The 21,862-nt window shown below is 40.7% G+C and overlaps 2 protein-coding genes across 5 annotated transcripts in view; one reads left to right on the forward strand and one right to left on the reverse strand.

Moving 5' to 3' along the window:
* RBKS (ribokinase) overlaps positions 1-4,981 on the reverse strand; it is a 104,665-nt gene extending 99,684 nt beyond the window's left edge. For both annotated transcript variants that reach the window (XM_074949127.1, XM_074949126.1), the window contains exon 1: positions 4,826-4,981. In XM_074949127.1, the coding sequence (XP_074805228.1) occupies positions 4,826-4,887 (62 nt within the window). In that variant the 5' untranslated portion in view covers positions 4,888-4,981. The remainder of the gene's footprint in view (positions 1-4,825) is intronic.
* A 155-nt stretch (positions 4,982-5,136) lies between these two features.
* BABAM2 (BRISC and BRCA1 A complex member 2) overlaps positions 5,137-21,862 on the forward strand; it is a 306,901-nt gene continuing 290,175 nt past the window's right edge. The window contains exons 1-2 of one of the 3 annotated variants that reach the window (XM_074949130.1): positions 5,137-5,288; positions 9,305-9,463. In XM_074949130.1, the coding sequence (XP_074805231.1) occupies positions 9,336-9,463 (128 nt within the window). In that variant the 5' untranslated portion in view covers positions 5,137-5,288; positions 9,305-9,335. Of the gene's footprint in view, positions 5,407-9,304; positions 9,464-21,862 lie in introns of all 3 variants that reach the window. The other 2 variants (XM_074949129.1, XM_074949131.1) reach the window with 2 other exon arrangements.

Raw genomic sequence — 21,862 nt, forward strand, 5'->3', positions numbered from 1 at the left:
AGAAGCAATATTTGAACAGGGCACTCTTCCTTTTCCTTCTCACTCACCAGTTGTGTAAACTGGTCTAGCAGATTTCAATTTGTACACCACTATAAAGGGCCATCTTTCTTCTTTTTTTTTTGGTTTGTTTGTTTTTAATTGCTAGACCACTGTATGGAGTAAAGCATTGAATGGTTGTTGCTATAGCCTGGTGAATCTGGCATCCATATGTTTAATGGAAGCTTCAAGCATATGCATCTGATATTTTTTGTAACTTTGTCTCAAAGACCCAGAAATGTTTAATCCTTCAAGTCTGCCATCCTTAAAGTTAAGTGTTCAGACAGAAGATTGTATTACATTGCTGTGAATCACAGCATAGCATTTTATAGCTTAGGCAATCCTCAACAATAAGATTATCTTCTAGAAAAGTAAGATAGAATTCAGTGTCAGTGCTAAGTCTTTCATTAAATGCAATGTCTCAAAAATGTGTCTCTCTTGATCTCCTTAAGAGTGCCCCTAACTTGGGCTACATCAGCTTCTGATTTAATTTTTGCAATATGTTCCAAATAGGTGAGAGAAATAATTTTTGATCACTGCCTTCAGTATTCTATCCTCATTATAGTAAACCAGCATACATTGGGGAGACCTCAAAAATAGCTCTCAGTAACCAGTACATGCTTGAAGTTGCCATCATTCTTTGGGACTGTGACCGGGTGCCCGGATGGGCCACACAGAGAATGCCATACTCAGGGCAGACTGCAAGAAATAGGGCAGACAGTCCCCAAAACTGGTTCTTTATTCTATAATTAGACTAATCAAGCCAGTAACAAAAGAAATTCTGCCGTACCACACTAGTTAACCAGAAGCCAAACAGTCCCCTTTAGGCATTCCAGCCCTTGGTGCCCATCTGGGCAAACAGGTCAAATATAGTGATAGGTTACTGAAAACCCTATTCACCATACTTAAGAGTTCTACCAATCCCAAAGGATCAGACACTTACCCTCAGGTCAATATATATTTCAGATATTACTCAAATATCGCTCTGTCAGCCAATCCGTAGTAAACTAACTAAAGATTTATTAATAAAAGAAAAGAAGACTTATTAAATGGTTACAGAATCATATACATACAAGTGATTTTCAGGGTTCATAGATCAGGATCATAGCAGTGATGTTATATCTGCTGGCTTGTAACAGTCTCTCTGGAACCATCTCAAAAGGTCAGAATCCAAATGCTGCTTACATGTAAAGTTTGATAGAGAGTCTTTCCATAAATTTTCCCAGGTATTCCAAATAACTACTTGGAAGATCTCAGTCCCACAGGTTAAACTTTCCCTGTTCAAAGTTCAGCAGACTAGAGATGAAAGGATCAGGCCCCAGGTTTCACTTTTATAGCTGAAGCAGGCGGTTAAGTGTTTTGAGCACAGCATGTGACTGAGGAGTCTTCTTTGTTGAGCACACACTGTCCCATCACTTTGAAGTTAACATTCTATTTATGCATACACAAGTAATAGAGTTACACTGATTAACATAAGGCAACTGCCGGTTATACGTTATATCATGGATAGAAAAGCTGAAGACAATATATGCAATATTGTTAATTTCATGCAGTGTCTCACATCTTTGATCTTAAGGTTGACTGAAAACAGTTGCATACATAATGTAAAGGCAATTAAGACATTAAAAGGGATTAGTACTTACAAGCTAATTTAGTTACATTGTTAAACGGCTAATAGTATACAGGTAAACACAGACTAATACACTTCGCATTTACCCTTGGTTTCTATTACTACAAATGATTTGGTTAATGATTGCTGGTCTAGTACATCTCTTTGAAATTTTCATACATGTGAATTGTCCTGATACAATTGTAATGCCTCTTGTTCAGTGGTTTGGGTCAGATACAGGTTAGCTGGGTTGCCAGTGTCACAGAGACTTAAATGACAGGTTTCAGAGTAGCAGCCGTGTTAGTCTGTATCCGCAAAAAGAAAAGGAGGACTTGTGGTACCTTAGAGACTAATAAATTTATCTGAGCATAAGCTTTAGTGAGCTACAGTTCACTTCATCGGATGCATTCAGTGGAAGTAAGCTGTAGCTCACAAAAGCTTATGCTCAAATAAATGTGTTAGTCTCTAAGGTGCCACAAGAGACTTAAATGTCTTTCAACACAAACTCAAATTTTTCAAGATAGGATTTTTTTACATAGAAGATCCAGAATATAAAGCACAGGTTGCTGCTTTGCATGGCATCAACCACAGCAAGAGCATCTTGTCTAAACATGACCAGCACATTATGTACAAATTTTGCTATCTAAATTCAAACTGAGGGCATGTCTATGCAGAAAATTATTCTAGAATAAAATAGGTTGTGAATTTAATCAGGAATACTATTCCTGATTCACTCCAGAATAAGAGCATCCAAATGGGGAATTAATCAGGAATAGCATTCCAGATTAAATATTTCAGAATAGCAATTCCCGTTCATTTCCCTGTTTACGCAAGATCTAATAGGTTTTGATTTGATATTCACAACTCTCACAAAGCTATTATTCCCCACATGATAATACCAGGTTTCCCTGATTCTGTTTTTATTTCCAGATGGTACACCAGCAAAGAGAGTACAAGGTTTCCTATCTTCCACAAATCTGATGCATGCTGATTTAGCTCAGATACAAATTCATCACTGGATGCATCAGCGAGCACAGTAATACATCTAACTTTCTGTATGCATTTCTGAGACACCTCCCTCAGAGACTTTGAAATTGCCCATATAAAGTCTTCCTCATCATGAGTATTAACGTAATTTGATACAAGATTAAAGTAGTTTTTGGCCTGCAAATGTAGAGCATTTCAAAATCGCAGAGACCTCTCTAGACTTAGAAAAGGGGTGCTTTTTCAATCAAGTTGGCTTACAAACTCAACTGAAAACCCCATTTGCCATCAATGTAGACACAGTTTAAGTGGAGTTTCAAGCAAGTTAAGCTAGCTCAACTGAGCTAACTTTATTGCAACCTTCCACATTTTTTTTTTAAAACATTACTTTACACATAAGGCCCAAGGCCCGGTGTACTGAAGAGCAAAATGGGTAGGTTTTTCCAATCATATTAGTTAAATCAAGTTAGCTTAACACAAGTGAAAAGCCCTCCAATGCCTATTAATGTGCAGGCTAATATGTTTTAATCCATCAGCTATAAAAGATCCAGCTAACATGACTTCAAATGTGTTATCCTATGTGTTTTAACAAGGGCCAAGCTTTAATCACATTAAACTAACACAGTTGAAACACACACTCTTTTTTCCAACAGGACAGGGCCTAAGACTGTAACTGCATTTAAAAATTGTGACAGTTGTGCTATATATGTGACAAACTTTTGCATCTCCTTGTATTGCATTTTACAGAACAAACTAGTAACAGGAACTTTTGATGGATAAAGGGCCATGTTTTCTTTTTTAGGACTTTTAAATCTACGCTGGAGCATTCACGTACACGTAGGGATCAATTCTAAAAGGTCTTACCCCTGCTTATAAGAGGACTCTTTCTCAGAAAGCTTCTGATGCTTTCTACAAATTACACAAAACACTTATGACAGGTTTCAGAGTAACAGCCGTGTTAGTCTGTATTCGCAAAAAGAAAAGGAGTACTTGTGGCACCTTAGAGACTAACCAATTTATTTGAGCATAAGCTTTCGTGAGCTACAGCTCACTTCAAGTGAGCTGTAGCTCACGAAAGCTTATGCTCAAATAAATTGGTTAGTCTCTAAGGTGCCACAAGTACTCCTTTTCTTTTTACAAAACACTTAATCTTCCTGACACAAAACCCATGGACAGTTTTTCATGAATTCTGGAATGGGTGTCTGTGTCTATGTTTCTCACCTTCCATATTCTTCTGAGCCATGTACTTTATACTTTCTTGACCAGGAACTTCAGTATTACCCCATGCTGATATAGGTTGATGGGTTGGTTTGAGGGGCATGCGTGCGTGCGTGCGGGGGTTTAGCATATTAAACTGTCTCTTGCCTATGTGGTAGACAAAATCACCTTTGAACTAGCTGAAGATTTGTTTGCATGCTTTATTTACTTTCTTAAGATCAAATCAAACTGTCCTTCTGGTAGACTTGCCTGGATCTAAGAAAGGGTTCACAGACTACTATGGTCTGAGTGAAAAATATAATTTGCCCTTCTGGCAAAGAGAACTTTGAACAGCCTGAGTACAGCTGGAAACCCCAGACTCAATCTTCCCTGTCGTCAAGTTACCACAGACGGCTGATCAAAGCGCTAGCAGACAATGCATTCAAACTGAGGTTCAGCCTCAGGCATTCCTCTCAGTGCACTTCTCCCTGGGTCTACACGCTTCTCTCAAAGCATTACTGGTACGGCTGACATCAGCTCGGACCAACCCTCTGACTGGCAGCTCAGTTACATTGTTCTGCTCTTCTCCTTTCCCTCTACACCCGAAGCAGGTCTTTGCTTCAGTCCCATTCATCCCCTCCATCCACCCTCCCTTCTGACTGGCAGCTCAGTGCTGCTCTGCTGATGACACCCAGCCTGTTCCTCCCCATTCATCCACCCACAGCAGGTGGGAAACCTGACACTGGCTTTATTAGCACAGGCTCGTGGGGCAAGAGGATTTTCCCAGCCCGGTGTGATCTGTGGTTTGGAGCCAGGACCCCTGGGTTCTCTTGCAGACTCTGACTCACCGTGTGACCCTCCCGCTCTCTGTGCCTCAGCCTAGCCCCCACCTCCCCCGGGCAATGGGGGCGGGGTGGTGCTGCCCAGGATGGGGGCGGGGCTGGGGCACCGAGGAGCGCTCGCTCGTCACCACACCAGCGAGCGACTCCACGTACTAACCTGACCAGGTCGGTCATGCAGGATCCCACCACCACCACCTCAGTCGGGCCAGCAGCAGCCATCGCCCGAGAGACGCAGGCTCAGCGGCCGGGTCTCCGTCCTGTGAACTTTGACCCCCCTGCTGCCTGGGCAGCCGCTTCCGGAGCTTCGCTGGTTGCCAACGGGGGGGGGGGGGGGTCCTTCGGCCAGCCCAGGGCTGCTCCCCTCAAATGCCTGATTGCCGAGCCCGCTCCACTGCCTCTCTCCTTCCCCGCCCTATGGGTCACCCCCTCCACTCTCTCCTCTCCCTCTCGGCTGCGGCCCCCGCTCCTGGGAGACAGGGACATTCATTCAGGCAGGTGCGGAGTCCCCTACAGTTACGTTGACACCCGCCCCCCTCCCCCCACGCTCTCCCGGTAACTGCGAGCCGGGAGCGCGCACGCCTGCGGCAGGGGGCGCGCCCGTAGGCGAGAGGGGTGCCGGGGTAAGGCGCGTGCCCGCGGCCGATGCTAAGGCTTTTTCTACTGCCCCGTAGTGACTGCAGGTACCTGGAGACAGCGCTAGGGAGGGGCTAGAGGGAGCAGCGCCCCCAGCAGGCTGGGGTAGGGGTGGGGAACGGGGTAATTGGGTGGGTCTCCTCCCGGGTCTCTCTCGCCCTGGGGGGCGTGGCGTAGACATGGAGGGGGTTCTAGGGGAGGGGCTGCCCCATGCACCGTGACGGGCCCTGCTGTGGGTTATGCTCCCCCCATCCCCCACCCAACGTGGGTGCACGAGGGATCCCAACATAGTGGGTGCCTCTCCCCACCGTTGGCACGAGGGATCCTGCTACAAGGCCTCTCCACAGGGCGGTGGTGCGAGGAGTCCCACCCAGCGTGGAATAGGTTCGCCACTGGACTGCAGTGGTTCCTAGCGTGGGGTGTACTGGTCTAATCTCAGGTGTGGCCTGTGGTGACAACAGGTCTCAATAGGCAACACACCATCCTGATCCCAGCTGCTGCTGGTGGTGATGAGTCTCCATATTCAACACTTGAGCCTGAAGAGGTGCCTGGTCTTGTTGTTATGTGTATTGCAATGGCACCTAGGAGACCCAGACATTTACTAGAACCCCCCTGCACTAGGTGCTGTACAAACACTGAGCAAAAAGATAGTCCCTGCCTCAAAGAGTTTACACTCTAATCTGCAGCCTTGCTCAAAGCAATTCTATTAGATTGCTGATTTGCCCCTTGTGTAAGTGACAGGTTCCAGCATCCATCCTGATAAGAAAACAGATCGCTGCTACTGTGCTCTATTAAAATAGGAGTCTGTGAAGCAACATCCTGATTCTATTGACAGGTTTCAGAGTAACAGCCGTGTTAGTCTGTATTTGGCTTTGTCTCGGATCAGGATGGAGCTTTGAATGTTGAAGACTTGTTATCTCTACAGTCCCCACACCTATGTTAAAGTTAAGGGCATCATCAACCTGCCAGTGCCCCATTTTATGTTTGTTAGTATCATCCTCAGGCTTTCAACAGATGCAACTCTTATTTAAGAAGCCGTGGTATAGTGTTTTCTCCTGCAGATCTTATAAAAGAAAGGGGGGAGAAGTAACATAGTGGTCTGTACCATATTGCTTATCAGAAGACCCCATTGTGGGACAATGTGAACTTTAAAATGTGTGTTATAAAAGATCCTTGGAATGAAGGACTTTACCACAAAGAGCAAAGAAAAGTTTGGTGGAAATTATAGAATCAGGGATTAGATGGAAAGGATCCTTTAAGTAATTTCAAATCCATTTCCTCTGCTAGTTTAGAATTGTTTCCTCCAGTATATTCTTTGCTGCTTTCATATGGATTAATTTATGTAATATCCATAATGGTGCCATCCAGGTTGAAGGGAAGGGCATAGCCTATATTCGGATCCCTCATGCTGCCTGATGCAGTTCCCACTCATAATTTTCTCAGATCTAGTGGGTCATTATTAAGAGTAAAAAATCATATGTTAGTTTTACCTGTGTTACTAGTAACAGATTATTAAAACTGAAAGGACTAAAAGAAATCAATTTTTACTTTTCTTCATTTGTGCTTTTTGTTTTCTTTTTTCAAGTATTTTGTTTTAGGTAGTGATACTTGACTGGTCATTTTTGCTCTCTGGTCACTTTCATTTCACTTTGGTAAACTCAATACTGTTGTGTTTTGTTTCCAGTACTGAGAAGAGGATTAAACTGGGGGAAAACATTTCTATGTGAATTAAAATTAAAAAAATTCTGACAGATTGTAAACATAGTGTATTTTGTAAAACCTCTGTTTACTAAACTTGAATGTTATTTTTAAATTTAGTTGATAGTATCTCTTTAAGCGTTGTGTGAAGTTGATAAAGAGAGCAATAATTCACTTGTGTAGTGTAGAAGTAAATATGGGTCTAAAATAAATGATGTGCTGTACCACATAATCAGAGATGGATGAGGAGAATGAGTTGGCGCTGTTAGCCCTTTATTCTGACAATATCCTTGTGTTTTGTGAATCAAAGATAAAGGGCCTGATCCTGCAAGGTTCAGCTTCAAGTGACTGAAGATTATGTTGAATCAGAAAAAAGATCACCCAGATAATACAAAGTGAAAACTGAACTCACTTTCTTTTTTATGCAGATAGGTGAAAGGGTCAACCCCTCCCTCCCCCCCATTGTACAGGAAATGGGTGAAAACTACTATCTTCCTCAACACTTACATCTGGGTGTTCCTATGTGTCTTTCAAAGAGGCTATGGGGACGTAGTCCATGACAATCCATCCATGCTGAGCTGAACACAATCACAGATATTTGTTGCTGTGCCTTCTGGAAATGCCATGAACAGTAGTATACTGGCAACCTTATGATTTTCAGTTGAGATAATTATGTAAGATAGACACTAATGTAATTGTCTCTTGGTTGCCATAAAGTGCTAGGCCTTTGCTTTAATAGAATGTTTTAAAAAGCTAATTTAGGCTCTGTTTCTTGAAGATTTATATTTTCATGTGAATTACTTTCATAAAAGCTAATTTTTTAAATCAGATGCTTCATACTGCTATCAATTACAGGGAGTTATCAATTTTGTAGGAATTAGCCATTAGTCGCCTACTAATGCTTGTAATTGGGATTTGATTAAAATTGGTGAATGTTAAAACAAGAGAAAAACATCATATTGTGAAGGTTTTACTGCAGGGAACTAATTATTCTCTTTATGGAACACTTGATAATAGCCACAGTCCATACACAGCATTATTGTTGTCTTTGTCTTGTTCTCTGGAAGAAAGATATCATAGTAACAGCAGCTACAACGATCAGGGTTGATAAGAGAAGGAAAAATAGCATAAATGAAAGTCGAGAGAAGGGTGAAATTTCAAATCCCCCAGATTTTAGGCTTATTCTGTGTGTATTTGGTTTCTGGAGATGATTTTGTATATGTGAACTCTACTGGGTTGTAGATAGAGGGTGTAGATATTGTCCAGAGTAACTGAAGGCTGTATTGCAGTAAGAAGGTAAATAGAGCATCAGTTGACCTTTTCAAACATATAAAAAGCTATGGTCTAGAATCAGAATACAGAATTTGGGTTCTAATCCCAGCTGTGCCAGTGACTCTGCATGATCTTGAGTAAATCATTCAAGGTTAAATTTTCAAAAGCACCTAAGTCCCACTGATTTTTTAATTGAACCTAGGCACCCAAGTCACGTAGGCACTTCTGAAAATTTTACCCTTATGTCTTTGCGCTTCAGTTTCCCCATCTTTAAAATGGGAATAGTGATACCGTTGTAAAAGTGCAATGAGATCTTTGGATGATAAGCATTATATTATTTGTTACTAATAAGTAAATCTGGTATGTTCAGTAAAGTCTTTCCAAACAGGTATTTAGTGAAGAAATAGAATTGCAAAAGTGATGTCAGTTCTGGTTGTACCAGCCGTAGTAGTGAAATTAATCTATTTTCTGATGTTTTGGGCTCATTAGAAATTACATGTGAAGATATACCTAGGGGGCCAAATCCGATCCCATTGAAGTTACTAACAAAATTCCCATTGACTTCAGTGGGGCCAGGATTTGTCACTTATGGATTTTTAATTTGTAAGGGCTGTAAGCATTGCTATGTTTTTAGGAGTCAGACTGGTCCATTTCAGTTGATTTTGCTTACTCATAGGGATTGGATCTCTAGTAAAAGCAGAGGACCAGGAAAGGTTCCATTATTTTGTTCAGATTCAATGAGTAGCCTTCCTGATCTGACCACTTGCCCATTATTATTGAGTTAGGAGGAGAGAACTGCCTTATTATACTGTGCTCATATCTCTTATAAACCTGTATGTACTTCAGTCTGTTTATAATTACGGAACATTCCTGAACGTTTGAGTTCATCGCTGTGTTAAAATAATAGTTACCTAACGCATCAAATTTATTGCTTTTTTTAAAAAAAAAACCTTTGCTATCCCAGTCCTTCCTTTGAGTTACTTACATTGCATGGGAATTTGCACCAGGTAATTTCTTGATTTTTCCCATGCAGAGCTCAGTACAGCAGAAAAGGACACGTTAAAATGTCTCCTGAAGTTGCCTTGAACAGAATTTCACCAGCACTCTCTCCTTTCATTTCCAATGTGGTCAGAAATGGAAAAGTAGGATTGGATGCTACTAACTGTCTAAGAATTACAGACCTGAAATCAGGGTAAGTATTTGAATAATGTATTTGAGAAGAAGGCCATATGTCTTTATTTAGAGTGCTGATTTTACTGTGTTAGTTTGCATTTTAATTTATCTGGAGCAGAGAGATTAACTAGATTTCTTTTGTCCTGCACTACCATTCTCTAGTATTTGTGACTTTATCTGTTGTGCTATTGGCAATGGCTTTCTTTGTAAAACATTTTCATTTTGATAATATGATCCTTACGCAGTAAACCCAGAGCTGTGAAGATTTCGTCAGTTGCTTGCTTTCTCACTTTAACCTGGATATTGAATGCTCTAGGTTAAGATAAACTTGAATAGCCTTGCTTCTGGCAATGAATATGACATCTCCATGCTGTAAGGGAGGAAGAATAGCTCTTCCTTCTAGTCTGATTTCTCTCAAGAGGTCAGTAAGATACATTCATAATATGTGCCAATTATCAGCAGGGCCATTCATTTGTGTGGGGTTTACTAAATTACTAGATTCATATCTGCTTTTAATTTTTATTATGTGTACTTGGGAAACTCTAGGGGTGTACATGGCATTTTACTGAGATAGAAAAGATGCAATCTCTGCCCAAAGGAGTTTACAACCTAGGTTAAACATGACTTACACAACAGTTGACATTAGGCAAAGGGGAATGAGGGAAAGGTGTATGTTATACCAATAAAATAAAAACCAGCAGGATCTTATTAAAGGGAAAAAGGCAAAATACCACATTTATTGTGAATACAGAAAGAATCTTAGTAAGCAGTTAGTTATAGCTATAACATTCCATTCAATCTCCTATTTATTCACACATTCATTCATACAAACACACACACAGGTTCTGCAAGGTTGTTATCATAGTTATAGCTATAACATTCCACACACACACACACACACACACACACACACACACACACACACACACACACACACACACACACACACACACACACACACACACACACACACACACACACACACACACACACACACACGTTCTGCACGGTTGTTATCATAGTTACCAGGCTTAGAGTTGCTCATGCCAAGCCACTGGCCAGGTGGCCTGGACATGAGGAGGGAGCAGGGCCTTGTCTGATGCTCCTGGAAGTTGGTTTCCAGAATCAGACCCCAAAGTTCTCACTTTCTAGAGTCGGTTTTTATAGGAATTTCTTCCTATGCCAGTCTATGGGAATTGCTTCATTATGCTGTTGCTGAATCAATCAGCAGATGGCACATTCCTGACGGCTCTGTGCTGCCAGATGTTATCTTGTTCTTTGGTTCTCCCATTCTTGAGGCTGTTGGGTGGATTCCAGTCTGCCCTCCGGGGGTCCTCTAGTTATTTCCACTTGACGCCTTCTTCAGCCGATGGACACTGGATTCTTAGGCTGGCACCTCCCTGATCATTCAGTTATTATCCACACCAAGCATCCATCCACATACATCCTCTATCTCTATTTTAATCACAATTGTTAATACAACAAAAGGGCGGGGAGTCTCTGGGTGCTGTTTCTGTTGTTACAGAGTATTGCTTTGAGTCTCTCTCTGTTTGAATTGCTTTGAGAGCAGACTCTGTCTTAGAATATACTAACGCAATTAGCAACTTGCAAGTTTCACACATAGAGGGAGAGAAACAGTACCAAAAACCAAGAGACCTCTTAATTAGTAATACCCTGGAATTTAAACTATGGGGAATCAAACTCATTTGTGATTTTAATACAGAACTTCTTCAATATGATCCAACGTGTACACAAAACCAAATGATGGTTACTTGACTTTGCAAGATACATTCTATGTGCAGCATAATACTAAGATGTGTTTTTTCTGGCTGATTTTTTTTTTAGATATTGTGTTTTTTCTAAAAAAAAAAATGCTTTTTTTAATTCTTCATTTCTCTAAATGTTCTTTTAGGTGAGTTTCTTCTTTTAGGTAGGATTTTTTATATAGTATAGTTATGCACAGTACCTAGTGTATATGCACAGGAATCTAGGACTTGAAAGAAGTAGCCCCAAAGAGAGGGCCTATGTCCCACTGCATGATGAATGAGTCTAGGTTCTGCCATATACAAGGTCTAGTACTTATGTCCTAATATTTTCTTGTTCCAGGGCCCAGCTGTGTCTTGATACTTGATATGGTTGTTCCTCATATTCAGACTTGTATGTGGGTTCTTGCTCAGACTGAATTGTATTAATTCAAGATTCTGTGTTTCACTTGAAAAATCTCTATTAGCCCTACTTTTTCCATGCTACCAGTTTTTTCCAAAACATCAGGATTTAACAGCTATTGCATTAGCTCTTTAGGGATGTTAATTACACCTAATAATTCCTCTTGCTCCTCAAGTATGTAAGCTGCAAATGTTTTTAATATATGTAAAGCTTGTGGGCTTTCAGCAAGGTTGCTGATTTTGTCATAGTTTACTTATGGGGTATAATAATATGTTATCAATAGAGCACTGTGGGAGTTTGCAAGGCAATTCAGAAATGTAGAACAGACAAATTCCTGGTGAGTTCTTTCCTTATGATCTAACAACAGATATAATGGGATACAGTTACAAGTACAAAATGGCATGGAGGCATCTTGAGTGATGAGATGAAAGTTTGAAGATTTTGTAAAAGTAGAAGGATTTGGAGGAGGAGAGGGAGAACACTTAGTGCCTAGAGGAAACGGGAGGCTGTTCCAAGTGTAGGTGGTGAAGTGAACAAAAGGAGCCATTAGGAGGGAGGACTGGGCACGAATAGGAGGAAAAGGAAAGAAGAGCTGTAGATGGGGACAAGGACCCTGCTTTTGCACCCTCTGAAGTCAGTAACAAAATTTCCATTTTGTGATTTCACTGGTGCTGGATCAGGCCTAAAGTTAAAGTGAGTGTTGAAAATGAGGAAGCGGCATTTGAACCTGATGCTTGAATGTTTGGAAATGACTGACTGAACAGAAATTTTTGAAGTCTCTGTGCAGTAAACATTTCTAGTTTTCCTGTAAATGTTGTAATTTCAAAAATCAAAAGTTAAATTTAAAAAAAGAGAGATCATAACTTTGTGGGAATATGAACAAAGCTGTGGGAACATGATGTGTCTGCCAAAGCACTGCCATGGGTTTGTTTATTACAGGGCACGTAAGAATTTGTAATAATCATAAAAAACCCTACCTTCTGCATAATTGACAATATTAAAAGAACATCAAAACATGCTACAGAAAATAAAAGTTCTGTGACCTAACATTTTGACAAGTGGCCATTTCAGTAACTATGAGCATAGTTAATATAAGTTTGCAGGCACCTCTTCCACAGTGTTTCAGGGATCTGCTTGGGTAGTCAGATGTTTATCTAAAATCTGTGGATTGCACCTGACCAAAATGTGAATGAATTCTTATCTTTTTACTAGCCGTCCAGTTCTTATGTTATAGGTTTTTATAAATTAGGGTTAACAATGTTCTGCATTAGGTCACAGTGGTAGAGTTTTGAATACTTGTAGCATTTACAAGACATTGCATATTTTTATTGCAAGTTATGGGATAGTTGTAAAACTAATTGAGATTTTCATCAGCATTTTGGAACTGTGGGTTCCTCCTTCCATGCAAGTCAGTGGAAAAATTCCCATTGACTTGAAAGGCGCTGGATCAAGCTCTAAGTTTCTATCATATCATTTCAATCAATTTTGAGTTTTAAATGATCAGCAAGATTAAAAAGTGTTTTTAATCATTGTGCTATTTTGAAGTCAAACCATGTGCTAGATGTTTTCAGTAACGAACATATTTACCATTTACTTTTCCAAATTTACTGTCTAGGTTTGTGGTAGAGTTAAGGTTTCTCCATGTTTTGCAAACTTAATAGAAAATATCATAGAATCTCAGGTTTGGAAGGGACCAGGAGGTCATCTAGTCCAACCCCCTGCTCAAAGCAGGGCCAATCCCCCATTTTGCCACAGATCCCTAAACGGCCCCCTCAAGGATTGAACTCACAATGCTGGGTTTAACAAGCCAATGCTCAAACCACTGAGCTATCCCTCCCCCCCCCCCCCCCCCCCGAAGAACTGATGTGCCAGCTAAGCAATATGATTCAGCAGATAAAATATAATGGTTTGTTAATTCGTGCTGCTTGGGAGTGTGGGAGGAGAGTGTCATGGTAAGGAAATCCCTCATTTTTTTCTGCAGTCCTTGTATGTATATGTGTTTTTATAATAATTTCTTGCAGTTGCATAATGGAAAGTGTGTTACAAATGTAGAGACATACAATCTTTAGCATGAGCCTAATACTTTTACTTATGTGAGTAGGGCCTTCAGGATTCAGCCCTATAGGGACCACTTTGTTGAAATGCAGACATCTTTGGAGTGGATTGTGGCAATTATTTAGCAGTGCTCAGAAACACTGCATAACAAGAAGAGAGAAATAATATTGTATTCCAAAAGAAATAGCAGGAAGAATTTAGGTAGGAAGTGTATTCTTACCCAAATCAGAATTTTGTACTCTCATCCTTGTCCTTGTGAAAAGTGCCATGGACTCCTCAGTGAACAAAAATAGGCTCTTGATACTGTAACACATCTGAAAGATGTCACTTTCAATAGCATCAGTTTTGGTGTTAAAAAGACACCATCAGGCATCTCTAGTGTATTAATAAAAGCCCTACTCTTCAAAAAGTGTTTGAATGAATCAACACACTTCACACTTCAATGGGTTATCAGTTCGATACTGACCCGGACAAGAGTGCCTCCTGGTATAACAAAATCACATCCTGCAGCACTGAATTCTTTGGAAGTCTTTCTTCCATGTGCTGACGACTTCCTAACCTTGCTGTGTTTTAAAAATCTAATGACAGACCAATGAGGTGTGGCTGAAGGCATTTTTCATTGAGTTCAATATTTAAGTAGAGCAGAGAATGTGAATGGGGAAAGTCAGTTATCAACCAGATTGATGTACAAATGGAATGGTCTTCCATATGAAAGCCTCTCTTTAAAGCCTTATGTGTTGCTGGGATCCAGTTATTTAAGAGGCTGCTGTCTTTCCTCTCTCGTATTACAACAGTTGAGATCTTTGACCTCAAGCATTTGTGTTTCTGAGGTTGATGGAAGGACATTGTCAGTAGAGAGTCTTTGCCTGTGGAACTTGTTTTCCTTGACTGTACATCAGAGTCCAAGGTTGGTGAGCTTCAGATCATACTACAAGGCTTTTTTATTTAGTCAATATTTTTATTATTGTATTTGTTTTGGTTAGTTAGAAGTCTTGGGCCAGGCAGAGTTTTAAGAGCAGAACTATTTGGACTAGGTTTGAGTTCTTGTATAATTTTCTTCTAGGTGCTACATAATCATATCAATAAAATATGGATGCTATACATATACAGTCTATTTTGTGTTTCCTGCGATGACATTCAATGGAAAATTCTCCCTTTGTAATCCCTTGATAGTAATCAGTTTTGGTATTTTGATGTTTCCACTTGGCAAATCTCTCATTGATCCCTGGATCTCTGACATCAGGCTTTCTTTACAATCATTTAAATTCCTAAATAAGAATGTACATACGGCAGTGGTAAAAAATAATGATGTACTTTCTGGGGCAGATGGTGGCAACATGCAAGTTCTATACAGAGCTTTAGTAGGATGTTCATGAATTTATTGCCCTGATTCCTGACTGACAGTGTTACTTTATTTTCTGTGTTTAGCAAACAGACTGCGATGTGTTTTGGTAATTCCTTTTTCATATGGGCATTTCCCTTTTTAATGTAAAGGCACATTTACATTTTAAAGTTTTTCAGTATATCATTTTCGAATGTACTGTGAAATATTGAAATAAGGACTCCCTTATTGCAGTAGTGTTTCTCTTAACGCTTTAATCTCCTGTCAGTGTATGAGTTGAAGTGAGAGGTTCTGCTTCAAGTACCAGAGAAAAATTGCATTTCATCGTTCACAATAATTTTTTTAACATGTATTTGATTAGTTTAGGATAAAGTCTGACAGGCCTGATGGCTTTTGTTGATGGACAGATACTATTATGAAAAATTGCTTGGGGTTTCAATCCCATGGGGGGTGGTGAGCTGGCACTTGCAGCTTCAGCCCCGCCAGGGGGGCGTGGAGGCTCAGGGTTTCATCCCATAGCGGGGTGAGCTGGAGCTCGAGGCTTCAGCCCCGCCAAGGAGGGGGCACTGATGATTGGGACTTCAGCCCTACAGGAGACAGCGAGGCAGTGCTCAGGGCTTCAGCCCTGCAGAAGGAGGAGAGCTGGTGCTGGGGCTTCAGCCCTGCAGGTGGTGCCTAGGCTCTGACTTCAGCTGCACATGCTTATTTTAACAGGAAATTGCATCACTGTAGTGCTGTGCAGACTTCCTGTGCTATGATCTCCTTGCATGCTGCACGCTACAGGCTGTGTGTACTGTTCATAAGTCGCATTGGAATAGTTTTAGATTTAAGTAATATGCTAATTTCGTGGATGACAATGACATCCTCAAACTATAAGAAATCGCAAGTATGAAGAAGAAAACTGAAGTTTTCAGCCGGAATGGGAGGAAGATTTTGCATTCACTAATAAAGGTGGCAAACCCCTGTGCCTAATCTGCAATGCATCACTCTCTCACTATAAAGCAAGCAACTTGAAACATCACTATGAAACGACTCACAATAACTTTTCGTCTAAGTACCATCCTGGATCAGAATTAAGGAAAAACAAGCTAATCACATAAAATTATGCCTCAACAGACACTACTTTCTGCATTCAGTAAGGAAGCTGACATAATGACTGAAGCTAGTTTTGTTATGGTATGGAATATCGCTTGTGCTAAACATCCATATTGTGATGGAGAATTTGTTAAGAAGAATATTGCAGAAGTGGTTGCAGTTTTAGATCCGAGTAACACGAAACTTTAATGACTAATACAGCAAATTCAAATTTCGCCCCACAGTACAGAGAGGCGGATCTCCTAGATCAATGCCGATATTGCAAGCAACCAGCAAAATGATCTAAAGAATTCTCTAGCATTCAGCCTAGCTGTCGCTGAGTCCACAGATATTCAAGATAAACCACAACTAGCGATATTTGTTCATTATGTTTCCACAGATGTAATTGTGAAAGAATAAATGTTGGACTTGGTGCTAAAAGAAATAACCCACGGTGTTGACATAAAGAATGCACTTGACAAAGCATTGACAAATGCTGATGTACTGTGGGGAAAAAAAGTAGGCTTTATTCGACTCTTGAAAAGCGATCCCAAATTTCTGGAGTTTCTCCCTGTTCATTGCATCATCCATTGTGAACATGTCATAAGCAGATACTTCAAGTATAAAAATGTTACAAAAATAGTCCTAGAAACTGTCAATTTCATCCGCTCGAATGGGAAGATTTATCGACAGTTCAAAAATGTAATTGAAAGGCTGAATCTTGAAGACAAACCTAACAATGTCTCTTTCTACTGTATTGTGAGGTGGTTATCAACCAGCAATGTCTTAAATAGGTTTGTGGAACTGTTGGAACCTATCAGTGCTTGCCTTAAAGAAAAGGAAAAGTCCTATCCACAACTGAAAGATGACCAATGGATGCCGGATCTGATGTTTTTCACTGATATTATGCAGCAACTGAAAACTCTCAACTTGGCACTCCCAGGGAAGGATAAGATTATTTCTGACCTTACTCAGACAGTCTTCAGCTTCCAGAACAAATTAAAGCTTTTGCAAAGAGACATAGTGTCAAGAGACTGCCACCACTTTCCCCATCTCAAAAGTAGGGTAAACACATTCCCTGAAATCAAAGAAGAAGATCACAAAGTTGAGGAATACAGAGGTAAATTACAAGGAATGCTTAATGACTTTCAGGCCAGGTTTGAAGACTTGCAGAAGCTGAGATTCTGCTTCACCTTTCTTGTAAACCCTTTCATGGTTGATATGATCAATGATGGCTGTCTGATTCCCAAAACTGTGGTTACAGAAACATCTACTGTAGAGAAGGAGCTATTGGAACTCCATGAAAACCAGGCTCTAAAGATGATGCATAAATCACAGTCTACAATTGAATTCTGGAAGCAAGTTCCAGGAACGAAGTATCCTCAACTCAAGAAGACTAGTGTGCGACTCATTTCAGTTATTGGCACAACATACTGTTGTGAATCGCTGTGCTCTGTGATGAAGTTTGTAAAATCAAAACATTGTGCAGTCCTTACAAATCAACATCTGACCGAGCTCCTCCTTACTACCTTGACAACGTATCAACCAGTTTTCCATAGGCTTACAACCAGGATGGAGACCCACAATGCCCTTTGCTCTAGCAGTAATTAGCAGTGTTACAGTAATATTTAATATTTTAAAAAATGCATGTGTAAAGGTTGCCCATGTCTTGCGGCTCTTGAACTTCTGAAGATTATCGTATGTGGCCCAGAGGGACAGGAAGTTTGGCCATTCCTGTAGAATGTATATTTGTGATGCAAGTAATAACTTTGAAAGAAAAAAGAGCATTTGTTTGCCTGCCTAAATGGGGCAGCATTTGTTTGCCTGCCTAAATGGGGTGAGTAGATAAAGACATAAGTGTTTATAAGGTTTAAAAAGAAAATTAGAACATTGAAATGAATTATGGTTAGTAACTGCCATGGCTGTGTTAGCCTGGGGTCTGTGGTTTAACAGCTTCATGAAAGACCAGTTACTTCTCTCTTTCTCAATTCAACTTAAACTTTGTCTTGTATGTTTTTATGTTAATATCTTTAGTTTGGTAAAGTCAGAGACTTCCTCCTGTCTGACCTCACAAACGCTGAATATTGTTTCAGCCAGGTGTACACTTCAATAACAATGGGGGGAAGCTATTTGTGAGGTGCCTGATGTAGTCTGGTTGAAGAGATTTTGACATGATATAGCACTAAATCTATCTGCTAAATCAAGGGTGGACAAACTTTTTGGCCCAAGGGCCACATCAGGGTTGTGAAACTGTATGAAGGGCTGGGTAGGGAAGGCTGTGCCTCCCCAAACAGCCTGGTCCCCACCCCCATCTGCCCTCTCCCACTTCCCGCCCCCTGACTGCCCCCATCAGAATCCCTGACCCATCCAACCCCCCCTGCTCCTTGTCCCCTCACCGACCCCTCCCGGGACCTCCCGCCCCTAACTGCTCTCCCCCCCAACCCCTATCCACCCCCCCACCTCCTGACCGGCCCCTCGGGACTCCCACACCTATCAAACCGCCCCCTGTCCCCTGACTACCCCCTGGGACCTCCTGCCCCTTATCCAACCCTCCCGCTCCCCGCCCCCTTACAATGTCTCTCAGAGTGGCAGGACTGGCTTATTGGAAAGCCTGGGAGGTGGGTGGGCACAAGCCACGCTGCTCGCGTGGCGGCATGGCTGTGGGGGTGGGGGGACAGCAGGGGAGGGGCCAGGGGCTAGCCCCCCTGGCTGGGAGCTCAAGGGTCGGTCAGGACGGTGGGCCGTAGTTTTCCCTCTTCTGTGCTAAATGTACTTCTTCCTGGTTGTTATAGGGAGAAGGCTTTTTATTTATTTTAGTTGTCCATACCTGGTTGACCCATTCAACCTTTTTTGAAAACCAGACTTTTTATTAATGTACTAGAGATTTCTGCTGGGAGCTTCCTATTGTCAAAACTGCCCTCCTTTTTCTCTTCATAGGGCAGCATGGTGCAGAAAAATCTCCTGTCATAAAAGGCTTCCTTTCTGTGTAAAGGTGGCTGTTAAGGATGCTATGAAAACCATAGTAGTCAAAAGCCTGGTGCAACTAAATATCTGATATGGACAAGTGATATTCAATTACTTATTTTAACAAATGCAATTAAATATTTGCTGGACAAGTTCCGGACCTGGTCAGTGCACCAAAGATTTTTAACTGATTGGTATATCTGACCAGAGTCAGAAAAAGAAAGCTGTTCTTCTGCCCCAATTTCCTTGTAAACAGCACTGGGTGGAGAAGAAATGGATTTACATAGAAGGACAGCTGTTTTGCGAAATTCCTCATCTAGCTCTTCTCAGCCCATCATATTCCATGATGCACATGGCTAAATTATGTGTTTTCCTGCAACTCAGATATGGGATTAAATGGCTGTTTTGTGGTGTTTTACAATGGAACAGAGGCAAGGGAGGCTGGCTTTTATTTTCAGTCTCAGATCAGACAGATTAGTCAATAGCTGTATTTTGGAGTTTTAAGTGCAGGTGAGATGAGATCAGCAGTTTGAGCCTGAAGGGCTGACATTCATGTGCATGAACTGGATTCATAAGCAGGGGGAATCTTAAGTACAGTTAGAGAGGTTATTTTATCTCTGTATTTGGCTGTGGTGTGAACGCTGCTAGAATACTGTGCCCAGTTCTGGTGTCCACAATTCAAGAATGATGTTGATAAATTGGAGAGGGTGCAGAGAAGAGTCCCGAGAATGATTAAAGGATTAGAAAACATGTTTTTTAGTAATAGACTCAAAGAACTCAGTCTTATTTAGCTTAACAAAGAAGTTTAAGGGGTGACTTGATTACTGCCTATAATACCTATATGAGGAACAAATATTTGATAATAGGCTCTTCAGTCTAGCAGAGAAAGGTATAACGTGATCCAGCTGCTGGAAGTAGAAGCTAGACAAATTCAGACTGGAAATAAGTCATAATTTTTTACAGTGAGAGTAATTGACCACTGGAACAACTTACCAAGGGTCATGGTGGATTCTGCATCACTGATAATTTTTAAATCAAAATTGGATGTTTTTCTAAAAATTATACTCTCAATTATTTTGGGGAAGTTCTCTGGCCTTGGTTATACAGTTGGTTATACAGTTGGTCAGACTAGTTGATCACAGTGGTCCCTTCTGTCTTTGAAATCTATGAATATGTACAGTACCATTTAGGGCCTGATTCTGCCATCCTTACATTACACCCAACTAAAGTAAAGACTATTTGAATAGTAAGGTGCTAGTAAGTGTCAGTGAGGGAGGCAGAATCAAGTCCTTAATTTCTGAAAACAACAAAGTCTGGTAAGAAGCAAATTTGGACAACTATGTTTTCTTATAGGACAGTCATGTTTGAGATTTAATAGTATTTGGACAAATTGGTTTAAAAGAGAGTTTCCTAGTTTGCCAAGGAGGCACGGTGCTGTTCTGGCACAGTGGGAAACAAACACTCTTCATAGGCCTTTTTTTCTGGAGTGCTTTCAACGTTGTATAAATCAGCACACAAATCTTCCAAAGAAAGTCTTAGAGAGTGAGGAGGGTGAGGTAATATCTTTTATTAGACCACAGAGCTTTTCTTCAGCTCTGTGGAAGCTCAAAAGCCTGTCACTCTCACCAGTAGAAGTTGGTCCAATAAAAGATGTCACCTCACTTACCTTGTCTCTCTAATATCCTGGGACCAACACAGCTACAACAACAAAGAAAGTCTTGTTATTCAGCATGTGATTTCCACTGATGCTGGAAAAAAATGCCTAAAGATCTGCTAGTAGTGCTATCCCTTTCAAACTCTCTCTGCTCCCTTGGATAACCATAATCCTAGTACTCTTCTTCTGGCTATGATGTGAGGACATAGACTACTTTGAGTACTACCTTGATATTATAGGCTACCAGGAAAGTCACTTATAGCAAGCAACTGTCATTTTATTATTGGTGGCCAAACCTGTTATCTCTGCAACGTGTTTGATTTTTCTGCTCTGGGGAAGCAAGAGACCTGAGGCTGCTACTGTATTTTCTTTACAGTTCAATGTGTATCTTAATTGTCCCTATAAAAATGGACCTGACCTAGTGACGGAGTACCAGGGCAATATGCTGCCATAAGGGAGAACTAGGTTCATAAGCAAATAGGATTTTTATAGCTTCTGGTTGGATACTTGCTACACTTTATTGAAGCTATTGCATTTGGTCTTTGAGACATTACTAATCTTAGTAAGCCTTCTAGCTAATCCAAAGAACAAAAAAGGCACTTGTTAAAGAGAACGTTGTTTACTGTTCATTTTTGGCCAGAAGGAAGTTGATGTGTTGGAGACAGACAACGGAGAAGATTAGGTGATGATTACAAAAGAAAAACAGCTACATCAAAGAGGTTCAGGAGTTATATTGGGACTGCAGTTAAGATCAGATATATTAGTTATTACTGAGACGACAAAGGTATCCTAGTGAAATACAGTTGATCAAAACATGGAGGAAGTTGGGGAAATCTGAGTATTGTGAAACTGTAAATAGAAACTCTAATAAAAATATAAAAACTTGTTTCTTTAAAATATTATTTTTTCTCAAGATACCTATTTCTGTGGATTCCTAGGCCGTAATGAAATGAACATCCATTATTTTCAATGGGGCCAGGATTTTATCCCTACTCTTGGTTATGTGCATCCTACAGGACAGTGGCTCTCAACCTTTCCAGACTACTGTACCCCTTTCAGAAGTCTGATTTGTCTTGTGTACCCCCAAGTTTTACCTCACTTAAAAACTGCTTGCTTACAAAATCAGACATGAAAATACAAAAGTGCCGCAGCATATTGTTTAC

This window comes from Natator depressus, chromosome 3 (genome assembly GCF_965152275.1).
Source record: "Natator depressus isolate rNatDep1 chromosome 3, rNatDep2.hap1, whole genome shotgun sequence".
Lineage (NCBI taxonomy): Eukaryota > Metazoa > Chordata > Testudines > Cheloniidae > Natator > Natator depressus.